Source organism: Chiloscyllium plagiosum, unplaced genomic scaffold, assembly GCF_037043375.1.
Source record: "Chiloscyllium plagiosum isolate Xiang-an unplaced genomic scaffold, Cpla_swu_hap1 HiC_scaffold_36, whole genome shotgun sequence".
Lineage (NCBI taxonomy): Eukaryota > Metazoa > Chordata > Chondrichthyes > Orectolobiformes > Hemiscylliidae > Chiloscyllium > Chiloscyllium plagiosum.
In genome coordinates this window covers 20,524,698-20,539,537 of record NW_028270174.1, presented here as the reverse complement: position 1 = coordinate 20,539,537, position 14,840 = coordinate 20,524,698, and the positions used below count along the sequence as shown (strand labels likewise).

At 42.8% G+C, this 14,840-nt stretch overlaps 1 protein-coding gene across 2 annotated transcripts in view; it reads left to right on the top strand.

Annotated features, from left to right (window-relative positions):
• evc2 (EvC ciliary complex subunit 2) overlaps positions 1-14,840 on the top strand; it is a 175,567-nt gene that overhangs the window by 9,664 nt on the left and 151,063 nt on the right. For both annotated transcript variants that reach the window (XM_087980025.1, XM_043674234.2), the window contains exons 3-4: positions 8,956-9,104; positions 13,332-13,397. In XM_087980025.1, the coding sequence (XP_087836151.1) occupies positions 8,956-9,104; positions 13,332-13,397 (215 nt within the window). The remainder of the gene's footprint in view (positions 1-8,955; positions 9,105-13,331; positions 13,398-14,840) is intronic.

The following is a 14,840-nucleotide window of genomic DNA, read 5'->3' as shown; positions in this document are numbered from 1 at the left end:
AATTGCTATGATATCCCAGTCCCATGTTCCTAACCATGCCCTAAGTACATCTGCCTTCCCTGTTAGGCCTCTTGCATTGAAATAAATGCAGTTTAATTGATCAATCCTACCTCGCTCTCTGGTTTGTTCCTGCCTGCCCTGACTGTTTGACTTGCTCCTTTTCCCAACTGTACCAATCTCGGACTGATTTCTTTCCTCACTATCTCACTGGGTCCCCCCACCCCCACCACCATCTTACTAGTTTAAATCTTCCCGAGCAGCTCTAGCAAATCTCCCTGCCAGTGTATTAGTCCTGTCTAATTCAGGTACAATCCATCCTTCTTATTCAGGTTACTTCTAATAATCCAAAAATGTGAACCCTTCTCCCCTGCACCAGCTCCTCAGCCACACATTCATCTACTCTATCCTCCTATTCCTACGCTCACTAACTCATAGCACTGTTAAACCAAAGCTCCATATGTCCTTTCAGGTAGACATGGAAGATCTCATGGCACTATTAGAAGGACAAGGGTTTCTTCCTGATATTCTGGCTCTAATTTAACCCTCAACCAATGCCACTAAAACAGATTTATGTGGGCCTTCCTGTGACATATGGTAAGAGGTTTGGCTGCTTTGGAACCAACTTTGGTGACTGAGCAAGCAGGCTTCAAAAATTGACGTAGGACAAGAGATTGGCTGCTTTAGAAACTGAGTGAGTAGTACCAGGAGGTAGACAGCGTGTGAAGACCTTTATTTTAGTTGTTTGTAGTTTAAGAATAGAGAGAGAGATATCACATGAGAGAGAGAAATCAGCTTTGGTGAGTCTTGGAGAAGGTTAGGTATTTGGTTCCTAGTTTATTGTCTGTAGTTGTTCAGGTTCACGATGGCAGAAGAATTCAGCTCCGTGGATTGTGTGGGAAATCTGTGACACTTTCAGTTTCCATGGTGACCATGTACACAGGAAATGTTTAGATTAGATTAGATTACAGTGTGGAAACAGGCCCTTCGGCCCAACAAGTCCACACCGACCCGCCGAAGCGAAACCCACCCATACCCCTACATTTACCCCTTACCTAACGCTACGGGCAATTTAGTATGGCCAATTCACCTGACCCTGCACATCTTTGGACTGTGGGAGGAAACCGGAGCACCCGGAGGAAACCCACGCAGACACGGGGAGAACGTACAAACTCCACACAGTCAGTCGCCTGAGGCGGGAATTGAACCCGGGTCTCTGGCGCTGTGAGGCAGCAGTGCTAACCACTGTGCCACCGTGCCGCCCTGTGTTCAGCTGCAGCTTCTGATTGACTGCATGGAGCATCTGGAGCTATGGATGGTCTTGTTATGGAACATGTTTAGTGAGCTGATCACACCACAAGCAACGGCTACACAGGCAGAAAAGCATTGGGTGACCACCAGGAAGATTAGTAAGTGTAGGCAGGTAGTGCAGGAGTCCAGTTCCTTTGTCTCTTGCATCTGTTCTGGTGAGGAGATATTCCACTCCCAAGAAATTGTCCTATTTCAAACAATGTTTTTTTTGTCCCCTCTGTCATCCAGACACACCTCCACTGCACTTCCTTCATTCCAAACTCCACTGCTCTAAAAACCTCCCCAAACATAACAAAGACAGGGACCCCTTGTTCTCACTTTCCACCCCACCAGCCACCACATCCAACGTATCATCCTCAAAAATGTTCACCAACTCCAACTAGACCCCACCACCCAGAACACCTTCCCCAACCCACCCCTCTCTGTCTTCCACAGGGACTGGTCTCTTCACCACTCCTTGGTTCGCACCACCCTCCCCACTAATCACCTCTCTTTTTTGTTTTGGCCCCCTATAAACCGTAAAAGATGCAACCCCTGTCTGTACACCACCTCCCGCCCCTCCATTCAGGGCTCCAAACAGTCCTTCCAGGTGAGAGAGAATTTCATTTGCATCTTGTCCAACCTCGTCTACTGCATCTGGTGCTCTCGATGAGCTCTTCTGTACATCAGTGAGACCCAACATCGATTAGGTGAACATTTCGCCGAGCCTGAAATGGCCAGCCAGGCCTCCCAATCACCACCCATTTCAATTCTCTCTCCTTTTCTCTCTCCGACATATCATCCTCAGCCTCCTCCATTGCCACAGTGAATCAGACCACAAATTAGAAGAACAATACATTATCTTCTGCCTGGACTGCCTACAGCCCAGAGTGCTTAACATTGAGCTCTTTAATTTCAAATAACCCTCCTACCCATCCCCTCACTCCTTTTTTTTAGCCCCGCCTCCTCCCTTCCATTCCACCTATCACCTCTTTCTTCCAGCTACCAACCAGATTCATCTCTCCTCCTGCCCAACCAGGTTGTACCCACCACATATGTCCACCTATCATGACCTCAGCATTCTGCTACTCTCCCCAGCACACCCCCACCTCTTTACCTGTAGCTTCCTTTACCTCCCACATCTAGTCCTGAACAAAGGTTAATACCCAAAGTGTTGGTTTCTCCATCTCCTCATTCTGCCTGACTTGCTGTGTTCTTCTAGCCTCCTGCTTATTTAATCTGGAGTCCCCTCTGGCTTGCTGCGTTCTTCCAGCCTCCTGCTTGTCTAATCAGGAGGCCTGTCTGTATTGGATCAGTTGGGCAGGATGGCCTCTCAGGAAAGCAGCGACAGTCAAGTTTGGGTGACCATAGTTGGCTCTGCTGCGCAACACTGGAGGAACAAGACTGGGAGAGCTTTTGTGATAGGGGACTCGATTGTAAGGGGAACTGACAGGCAGTTCTGTAGCTACAACTGAGACAGAAATGGTATGTTGCCTCACTGGTGCCAGGGTCAGGGATGTCACAGAGTGGCTGCAGGGCATTCCGATGGGGGAGGGTACACAACCAGTAGTCGTGATATGTGTCAGTATCAACAACATGGGTAATATAGGAAATGAAGTTCTGCAGTAGGAATTAAGAGAATTAGGTAATAGATTGAAGACAAAATCTACTAAGGTTGTATTGCCTAGATTACATTAAGTGTTATGCACTACTGAGTGTAGGAATAGGATGATAGGTCACGTGAACACATGACTAAAGGAGGGAGGACTTTAGAATTTTGGATTACTGAGACAACCCCTCAGGAGGGTGGGACCTGTACACGCTGGACGGGTTGCATCTAAACTGGACTGGGTCCAATATCCTTGCTGGGGAGTTTGCTGTGGGGGAGGTTTTAAACTAATTTGGCAAAGGAATGGGACACAGGGTAGATGTAATGTTGGGAGCAAGGTCTAATCAGATATAGAAGGAATGCTTGAATGGTCTAATAGTTGACGAAGACGTAGGTAGGATAAGGCTCGTGGGAAGCTAAAGTGTATCTCATTTAATGCAAGGAATTTGACAGGGAAGGCAGGTGAACTTCGAGCATTGATAACCAAGTGGGAATATGATACTGTTGCAATCGCTGAGACATGGCTGAAGGAAGGACAGGACTGGCAGCTCAACATTCCAGGATATAGAAGCTTCAGGCATAATAGTGGGTTGTGGGAATGTAAGGCAGATGGGACATTGCATTATTGATAAAGAAAACTATCACTGTAGTAATGAGAGAGGGTGACCTAGAAGGGTCTTGAAATGAGGCCTTCTGGGTAGAGCTTAGAAATAAAAAAAGGGAGGTTACTTTGTTGGGATTTTATTACAGGCCTCCCAACAGTCAGAGGGAAATAAAGGAGCAGATATGTAGTTTATGTAGTTGGGCGGCACGGTGGCACAGTGGTTAGCACTGCTGCCTCACAGCGCCAGAGACCCGGGTTCAATTCCCGCCTCAGGCGACTGACTGTGTGGAGTTTGCACATTCTCCCCGTGTCTGCGTGGGTTTCCTCCGGGTGCTCCGGTTTCCTCCCACAGTCACAAAGATATGCAGGTCAGGTGAATTGGCCATGCTAAATTGCCCATAGTGTTAGGTTAAAGGGGTAAATGTAGGGGTATGGGTGGGTTGCGCTTCGGCGGGTCGGTGTGGACTTGTTGGGCCGAAGGGCCTGTTTCCACACTGTAAGTAATCTAATCTAATCTAATCTAATTTATCACAGAAAGATGTGAAAGAAACAGGGTTATAGTTGTAGGGGATTTTAACTTTGCTAACATTAACTGGGATCACCTTAGAGTGAAAGGATTAGATGGGGTGGAATTTTTAACGTGCATTCAGGGAACCTTTTATGCCAGTACGTAAATAGTCCAGTCATAGATGGGGCAATGCTGGACCTAACCGTAGAGAATGTAACAGGTCAGGAGGTTGAACTTTCAGTGGGTGAGAATTTTGGGATAGTGACCATAACAGTTTCAAAGCTAAGTGTCCAAGTTGGAGACAGGCAAATTTTCAACATCATGTGTCAGGATCTGACAAACATTAACAGGAAGCAGTGACCAGCAAGTAAGTCTACTTGGGAGCAAGGTCTAACCTTGGAAAGCGGGAGTCTGTTAAAGGTATAATAGTAAGAATTCAGGGTCGGTGTGAAGTGTGAAAGGCAAGGACAGCAAGTCCTGACTAGGGATATTTTATAAAGAAAAAGAAGGAAGCACGTGTCAGGTAGAGCACATTAAAAACAGAGGAGGCCCTTCCAAAGTATAGAGAGTGTACAAGGTTGCTTAAAAAGGAAACTAAGAGGACAAAGAGAAGCCATGAAATATCTTTGGTAGACGGGGATCAAAGCAAACCCCAAGAGTTTTAAATAAATATATTAAGCATATGAGGGAAAGTGTGGGATCGATTAGAGACCAAAGGAGTAACCTATACATGGGGCCAGTGGACATGGATGAAGTGTTAAATGATATATATCTCATCTGTGTTAACAGAGGAGAAAGACATTATAGCTGGGGATACCAGTTGGGATGATCAGGTTCTAGAACACCTTATTAAGGAGGATGTGTCAGATATTTTAGCACTTTCACAGGTGCATAAATCCCCAGGGCCTGATGAGATGTCTCCCTGGCTGCTATGGGAGGTAAGGGAGGAGATTGTTGGGGTCCTGGTGGTGATATCTCATACCTTACTGGCCACGGGTGAAGTGCTAGATGACTTGAGGATAGCTAATGTGGTTCCTTTGTTCAAAAAGGGCAGTGATAGGCCAGGTAATTACAAACCAGATAGTCTGATCTCACTGGTATGGAACATATTGGGGAAAAAAGTCTGAAGAACAGGATTAATCAATATTTGGAAAGGCAAGAATTGATCAGACATAGTCTGCACAGATTTCTTAGAGGAAGGCTCTGTCTGGCTAATTTAGATGAGTGTTTTGAAAAGGTGATGTATTCATCAGAGTAGTACAGTTGATGTGGTTTACATGGATTTCAGTAAGGCTTTTGACAAGGTTTCACATGGAAGGCTGGTCCTAACAGTAAGAGTCTATGGGGTCCAAGGCAAGTTGGCAAACTGGATCCAAAATTGGCTTACAAACTGTTGTTTTGTAATTGGAATCCTGTGACCAGTGGTGTACTGTAGGGATCAGTGCTGAGATCTTTACTGTTTGTTATGTATATTAACTACTTGAATGTGAATGTAGAAAGTTTAATTAATAAGTTTGCAGATGATATGACAATTGGGAGTATTGTTGATCGTGAAGAGGATGGTCTCAGGCTACAGTCTGATATTGATCGGCTGGTAAATTGGGCAGAGCAATGGCAGATAGAGTTTAATCCTAATGAGTGCAAGGTGAAGCATTTTAGGATGTCTAATGAGGGAAGGATATACACAGTGAATGGTTGTTCCCTAGGAATATTGAGGAGCAAAGGAATCTTGGTGTTCAAGTCCCTGAAGGTATCAGCACAAGTAGGCAGGGTGGTGAAGAAGACATATGGGATGCTTGCCTTTATTAACCAGGACATAGAATATAGGAGTAAGAAGTCTTGTACAAAAACTTTGGTTAGGCTACAGATTGAATATCATGTGCAGTTCTGATTGCCACACTATTGAACAGACATCATTACACTGGACATGGTGCAGAGGACATTCAAAGTGAAGTTTTAATTTTGAGGAGAAACTGGATAATCTGGGTTTGTTTTCCTTGGAGTAGAGGGACATTGATTGAGGTTTACCAATTTATGAAAGGCATGGACAGAATAGATCATGAGAATGTCTTTCCCATGGCAGACATATCTAAAAACTGAGGGCATAACTTTACGATGAGAAGCAAATGGTTTAGATCTGAGGTTTCCAGCATCTGCAGTCATTGTTTTTACCTAGATCTGAAGCAAGAAAAAGTAGATATATGGAGCATGTTGCCTAATAGTGTGTAGGAGGCAGGTGCTCTCTCAACATTTAAGAAGCATCTGGATGAGTATGTAAAATTCTGTGGCTTAGTAGACTATGGACCAAGTGCAGGTAAATGGGATTAGTGTAGTTTGGTGTCTATTTGTTGGTATAGACATGGTGAACCAAAAGGCCTGTTACTATGCTGTATGATTCTATGATTCTGTATTTAAAATAGCTGCTGAGTTCCTATGTTAGAACAGCAACTGCACTTCAAAAGTACTTAGTTAGATAAAAAAGTGCTTTGCAGCATTCCTGAGATTGTCCAAAATAGTATATGAATGGGAGCTTTCTTCAATATTTCTATTTCTGTTGTACCCTGAATTCTGTGCCTGTCTTTTACAGTCCTTTTGTGGACTTGCATTTCTTAGACATCATTTTTCCTCCAATTTCTGATAATACAACACATTTCACCCCCTTCCTTAATTTTCTTTTATCCTCTTTAATTTAGTTACATTCTGCCCATTTTCTTTCGTGCATGTCCAACAAATCTGGAAGTGCACAGTATTTCCCAAAATTAATGGTGTAATCCCACTGTTACCCTTTTCTTAGCCTGAGCCTTATGACCATGTCACTGCTTCTCTACTCAAACTGCTACCACAGTGTCTTTATTCTTGGTCAACCTTGGATCAAGCACAGTCTTTTTTTAAAGAAAGTATTCTTTTAAAACATATCATACTACATAGCTGTTTACCATCTTTGGAAAGCTCCTCTAATTCTTGCTGCAACTGCTATTGAAACACCATTTAATATCCAGTTAAAATTCCCATATGATAGTGCAAGCATGTTTTTATAGCTTTTTATTAAAACCTTTCTAGTAACTTGCAGATTTGTGCTGACCTTTGTAAGCCAACCACCTGGCTTAAATAAATACATATTTTAATTTTTAAAAATGTTACTCTCCTTTCTTGAAGATCTCTCCATTCTGCTTTCATGTGTAACTTCATTCATTGAAGCAGACATTGGAAATGCACATAATGCATTAGGTAGCTATGTGAGGGGAGACAGATCGATATTTTTTACTCATGGACATTTTTTACTCAGGAAATTTCAATAAACAGTTTTTTCCAGGGATTCTGTGTGCAGCAGTTCACCTTTTTGTATATCTGTATGTTCATGAATCTTTCAGATTTCACGTGAAAGCATTTTATTTTTTCAGTTATCTTGCATTATTATTTTTCGACTGTATCTAGCTGTTTTCAAGTACTTTTCTTCTTTTTCTGCCTTTCCACGGCTCAGTGAAACTATTTAATGGGATCATCACCTTGTTACAGCTGTGCAGCACCTGCTTTGGGTACTGAATGACCTGCTCCTCAACTTCCAATAAAGGGAAAGTCACTATAGTGTCAGAGGACCACAGGGCTACTCTCTCTCAAGAGAGAGAGAGGAACAATTTGTAGAAGTTTAACTTGAGGGTCACCACACCTCAGCAGGCTTCCAATATGGAGGGCAGGAAGTGCATGTTCATTATGAAATGGAACTACGGTGCCTGCCATATTGGTGAGGGTCAGAAAATTCACTTGCAGGCAAAGCAATGTGCAATGATACATACGCAATGACAAGGCGTCTACTGCAAAATGAGTTTGCGGTGAGGTACCAGCTGCATCCTAGAAAATTAGGCCAGGCAGCGATTCCTAAAGGCTGCAATTAGCAAACTCAACTTTTAAAATGTGTATGGAGGCAATCTGTCTCCTCATCTTCTCCTTCCAGTCACCTCCACATCAATTGCTTTGCTTATTGTCCTGGTTGCCTTTCTCCCAGTCCTTGTCATCCTCTACACAAAATTGCCTCCCACCCACTTGGTCACTTGCTCCCTACCCTCTTCAGGCCTATCTTAGGGCATGTTACTGATGATGCAACAACCTGAAATCCGGTTGATAAACTGCTAGCCAATTTTGTGCAACTATTCAAGGAAATTTCCTGTTCCAATTGTAGTTTTAATGTAATTTTTAAAAATTGCTTGATCATTGAAAAAAATACACTTTTAAGGCTTTCATTTCATAGATAATTATGCGACAGAATACCAGTTGTATGTTCTTTGGGATTTGGCACCACTAGCTAAGTTGGCATTTATTTCCCTGCCCCAAATGGCCCTTGACTTGAGCGGCTTACCTGGCCATTTCAAAGGGTAGTTAAGAATCAATGACATTGCCATTGATCTGGAGCTGCATGTAGGCTAGGCTATTTAGGGACAGCAGATTTCCTTCTCTAAAAAGCATTAGTGAGTCAGATGAACCTGTAATATTTGAGAGGTGACTGTACAATTAAGTGAGGAAATGTATCCCTTCGAATAAGTTGCACGATTTAATTTTTTTTTCAGGCACAATTACTGCTATTACAGATTTTGAATCTTAATCCTGCCAGTTGCAATAAGGGAATTTCAACCCATGTCTCTCCATTATCCATCCCAGGTCTCCCTGTCTGTGTATGTATTCTATAGGTTCAATTATTAAGCTGGACACTTGGCTTACCAGTCCAGCACCATCTCCTCTGTGAAATGAAAACATTGCTGTTGGGATGTCCATTCAATTTCTTCTACTGGCTGTGAACAGAATGCACAATATTACAGTCAAATTAGAAAAACATTCAGAATACCAAATCAATTGACTGTGCTTACACTTTGTCAAGTTTGATTAATGCTCAATCTGATTTTGGTGTTGAAGGGATTTATTGCTGCATCTGTTTTCTCCATTTTTTATTTATAGGGTTAAGGATTGTGACACAGAAACATCCGTACCATTCTCTAACCTCAGCAGCGTCAGGCAGCACTTGGAGCCATTCGGTATTCTTCTCCCTCGTGTCATGGACCAAACCAGCCGAGCCTCAGATAAAAGAGTCACAGCCCCCTCCAAAGGTGAGCACAGCAATATCACTCCAATGGGTCGCAAATCCAGCAATGTTGAGAGAGCAAGGAAAGGGTGCATTATTTAAATATCACATGCTGTCATCCTTTTACAGGGGCTACATCTTTGGTACTTGCTTTGTCTAATGGCTTGCAAGTTGCATTAAAGGTATCCAGGTTCTTTGAGTCCAGGAGTTGGGAAGTCATGTTGAGGTTGAGCAGAATATTGGTGAGGCCATTTCTGGAATACCATATCCAGTCCTGGTCATCCAGACAGAGGAAGCATATTATTAAACCGGAGAGGGTTCAGAAGAAAGTAATAAGATTTTGCTGGGTATGGAAGGTTTGAGTTATAAAGAAAATCTGGGACTTTTTCCACTCGCGCATAGTAGGTTGAGAGGCGACGTTATAGAAGTTTATAAAATAAGAAGGGGTATAGACTATGTAGGATTAATGTTAATTGTCTCTGCCCTAGGATGGGGAATTTCAAGACTAGGGAGTACATTTTCAAGGTGAGAGGAAAGAGATTTAAGAAAGACGTGAGGGGCAAATTTTATTTTACACAGAGGATGGTTCGAGTTTGGAAAGAACTTCCTGAGAAAGTGGTGGATGTGGGTACAATTACAACGTTTAAAAGACAGTTGGATAAGTACATGAATAGGAAAGGTTTAGAGGGATATGGGCCAGGAGCAGGCAGGTGGGATTAGTTTTGTTTGGGATTATGTTCGGCATGGACTGGTTGGACTGAAGGGGCTGTTTCCGTGCTGTATGACTCTGCAACAGGAATAGGGAACCCTGGATGACAAGACATTAGATTAGATTACATTACAGTGTGGAAACAGGCCCTTCGGCCCAACAAGTCCACACCAACCCGCCGAAGCGTAACCCACCCATACCCCTACATTTACCCCTTACCTAACACTACGGGCAATTTAGCATGGCCAATTCACCTGACCTGCACATCTTTGGACTGTGGGAGGAAACCGGAGCACCTGGAGGAAACCCACGCAGACACTGGGAGAACGTGCAAACTCCACACAGTCAGTCGCCTGAGTCGGGAATTGAACCTGGGTCTCTGGCGCTGTGAGGCAGCAATGCTAACCACTGTGCCACCGTGCCACCCACAAGACATATTGAGGCTTTGGCCAGAAAAAATGGAGGTATGGCTGAGGTACAGGCAGCTGGGATCAAGGGAATCCCTGGAGGTATACAGGGGATTCAGGAGTTTCCTAAAGAAGGAAATCAGGATGACGAAAGGTGGGCACGAGATGACCTTTGCTGCAAAGATTAGGGTGAATCCAAAGAGGTACTTGAAGTATAAAGGAAAAAGAATAACCAGAGATAGAATAGGGCCCCTCAAGGATCAAAGTGAACATGTATGATTGGAACCGCTGGAGATGAGAGATCCTCAATGAATATTTCTCCTCTGTGTTTACTGTGGCAAAAGATATGAAGACATTGGGAACTTGGGGAAGTTAGTGGTGATATCTTGGAGACAGTCCATATCACAGTCAACAGGTGTTAGATGTATTAGAATGTACGAAGGTGGATAAATCTCTTGGTCCTGACCAGATATATCCAAGAACACTGCAAGAAGCTCTGGCTGATATTTTTGGATCATTGTTAGCCACGGGTAAGGTCCCAGAAGGCCGAAGGGTAGCGAATGTTGTTCCCTTATTCAAGAAGACTGCAAAGAAACGCCTGGGAACTATAGACCAGTAAGTTTAACATCTGTGGTGGATAAGTTACTTGAGAAAAGATCTGAGAGATAAGACATACATTCATTTGAAAGACAGGGCTTGATTAGGAATAGTCAGCATGATTTTGTGTATGGGAGATCAGGCCTCAGATTTATTAGAGTTCTTTGCTGAAGTGACCAGGAAGGTTAATGAGGGCAGGCAGTAGACGTAGTCTATATGGATTTCACTAAGGCCTTTGATAAGGTTCCATGTGGTAGGCTGCTCTGGAAGGTTAGATCACACGTAATTCAGGGGGAGCTGGCAAATAGGTACACAATTGGCTAGATGGTAGGAAACAGACAATTATAGTGGAAGGATGCTTATCGGACTGGAGACCTGTGACTAGTGGAGTATCTCAGGCCCATTACCTACATCAATGATTTGGATGAGAATGTACAAGGCTTGATTAGTAGGTTTGCTGATGACACTAAAATAGGAGGTGTTGTGGACAGTGAGGAAGGTTATTAGAAATTGCAGCAGTATCTTGATCAGCTGGAAAAACGGGCCCAGAAATGAGAAATGGAGATTAATATAGATAACTGTGAGGTCTTGCCTTTAGGGAAGTCATATCCAGATAGGAATTTCATTGTGAATGGTAGGGCCTTAAGGAATGCAGTGGAGCAGAGGGATCTTGGAGTTCAGGTGCACGGTTCTTTGAAAGTGGAGTCATAGGTAGACAGGACCGTGAAGAAAACTTTTGGCACACTGGCTTTCATCAGTCAGGGCACTGAGTATAGAAATTGGGAAGTTGTGTTGCAGTTTTACAGGATATTGGTGAGACCACACTTGAAGTATTGTGTTCAGTTTTGGTTGCCTTGCTATAGGGAAGATGTTATTAAACTGGAGACAGTGCAGAAGAAATTTACAAGGATGTTGCCAGGACTGAGTTATAGGGAGAGGTTGAACAAGATAGGACTTTTTTCTTTAGAGCGTAGGAGACTGAGAGGGGATATTATTCAAGTGTATAAGATAATGAGAGGAGTGGAAAGGTGAATGCATTCAGTCTTTTTCCAGGGTTGGGGAATCAAGGATGAGAGGGCATCTGTTTAAGGTTAGAGGGGAAAGAATAAAAGGGAACCTGAGGGGCAACATTTTTAAACAGAGGGTGGTATGCATATGGAATGAGCTGCCAATGGAAGTGGTTGAGATGGGTACATTTAAAAGGCATTTGGACAAATACATAGATAGGAAAGGTTTAGAAGGCCAAGTTCAGAGAAATGGGGTTAGCAATGATGGACATTTTGGTCGGCATGGACCAGTTTGGGCCAAACGACCTGTCTCTGTGCTGTAGGATTCTATATGACTCTATGATAACACTATAACTGTTGAAAAGAACCTACACATGCCAGTAGATATGTAGCTGCCTTGAAATAACTTGAACAAAACTCATTGTGTTTTTAATTTTTCATTTCTGATGCAAAGTCACAGAACTGAAATGTTCATTTTAACTCTGATCCATTTTCTGTTTTCATTATTCTTGGCAAAGCAGTTTTCCTTCTTTTGGGATTCAACAATATTACAAACTGAAAACATCTTTCCTGTAGAATTTCCAGCCTTAAAACAATAATTTATTAATTGTTACTTATTTTCTCTTTATTCTCTTCTGGAATATGGGCATTGCTGGCCAGACTAATATTTACTGCTCTTGATCTGAGTACTTTGCTGGGCCACTTCAGAATTGATTGCTTTTGATTTTGGAGTCCACATGTAGGCCAGACCAGCTGCAGATGGCAGATTTCCTTCTCTGATGAACATTAGTGAACCAGGTGTGATTTTTTTTTTGTGTAACAATGATCAATGGTATTGAGATTGCCCAGGAATATCTTTTCTCATTTTGATTGGAATTGTTAAGTATAAGACTGGTTAATACATATCTTGAAACAGTATTTGAGAATGTGGCTTAATCTATAGGCTCTGATCCTATGATTTCTTAACTTCATAGCATCCTTCCAGTGTGGAAACAGGTCATTTGGCCCAACAAGTCCACACCGACCCTCCGAAGAGTAACTTATCCTGACCTATTCCCCTACTGTAATACTCTACATTTACTCCTGACTAATGCACCTCATCTACACATCCCTGAACACTATGGGACAATTTAGCATGCCCAATTCACCTAATCTTTGGATTGTGCGATGAAACTGGAGCACCTGGAGGAAACCCACGCATACAGGGGGAGAATGTGCAAACTCCACACAGATAGTGGGCCGAGGCTGGAATTGAACCCGGTTCGCTGGCCCCGTGTTGCCAATTGTACTCCCTTCCGCTGCTACTCCTCTTGGGTGCACAGGATTGCAGCTCTTCTAGTTTGGTCAATTATTTGATGAGATTGTGGTTAATCTGAATGTGGTTTCTACTTTTTTTGACTACCTCATATCTTTTGATAGAGTCAATGGAGCTAGGTCCCAACTGGAGACATGAAGATTGTATAGGAGCTGGTGCTTAGCTAACTTGTTTGTTATGTGTTGCAATAATATCTTATATCTCGTATTTTCAACAGCGCAGAAACACGGAAGGATCTGCAAGTTCCTCACCTTTCAACTTGACTTTTCAGAAATGCGCCGAGGTAGGTTTCCTATTTGACTGTGGCATTTTGGCAGCATTTATCAAGGTGGCTGAAACCAAAGGCAATTTTATTTGCAGCCTGTTGTCTTTAAGCATCGTAATGACTGAAACGCTCATTCAGGAAGAGAATTAATTCATCAGTTTTAGGAGTTTGCCTATTTCCAGCTGAACCAGTTTCAAGCAAGTTATAGGTGGTATCTGTATGGCCTTTCCCAGGCTGTAGAATTTACTGCAGAATGGGAGGTCATCTGTCAGAATCAGTATGAGAGTTTTAAAACTCATTTTAAAAAATGTTACGTGAAATAAAATGAGAATTTAAAACTTAGATATTTTCAAATATATAGAGGATCTCTTTAGCTGTCATCACAACTCTGGAAAGCCAGAAGCACTTCAGATTTACTACCTGATAATAGGAAGTACAGGGAAGCAGGGTTCATGCCAACAAACATGTTGGATCACAGAGTTTGCCGGGTCAAGGAGATTGAAGTTGTAATATTGGGGAGCTGCCTGTACAGTTGATGAAGGAGTGGTTACCTTTGGAATAAGTTGCATGACAAAATGTTTGATAAAGAGCACAGCAGGTCAGGCAGCGTCCGAGGAGCAGGAAAATCGACCTTTCGGGCAAAAGCCCTTCATCAGGAATCTTTTGCCCAAAACGTCGATTTTCCTGCTCCTTGGATGCTGCCTGACCTGCTGTGCTTTTCCAGCACCACTCTGATCTAAACTCTGGTTTCCAGCATCTGCAGTCCTCACTTTTGCCTAAAATGTTTGATAGAGCAGAGTTACTTGCCGTACACTAGACAAGTCCAAATTGAACATTGGAATTGTAAACTAGGAAGAACAGCAGGAGCAATACACAATAGGTCTTTCAGGCACTGAAGACCAACAGCTAATCCTGATTAAGCTTTGCCACCTAAATGGAAGTATGGATTGTGGCCTTACCTTTTCAGAGTCAACAGCTGCAGTTGGTCTTAAGCCCTGGAATGCCAAATAGAAAACTGTGACCATTCAAACATATAACTTGGGACCTGGAGTAGGCCATTCAGCCCTTCTAGTTTGGTCCATTATTTGATGAGATTGTGGTTAATCTGAGTGTGGTTTCTACTTTTTTTGACTACCTCATATCTTTTGATTTCCTTGTCAGTCAAGAATCTATATGTGGGCTTTGAAGGAAATCACTGTGACCTACCTCCTGCTGTCTGGGTAAGACAATTCCATGGACTAATGAAAAGAAAAAAACGTATACCCTTCTCCATCCTAACCAGGACATCCTCATGTTTTTAAATATTATTCCCTAGATGTGGTCTCTCACGCAAAGGGAAATATCCTATCAAGATCCATCTTTTCAAATTCCTTCAAGATCTTGTCTTTCAATAAGATCTCTCATTTTTCTAAACAGCAACAGATAAGCAACCTGGCCTCATAAAATAATCGCTTCATGCCA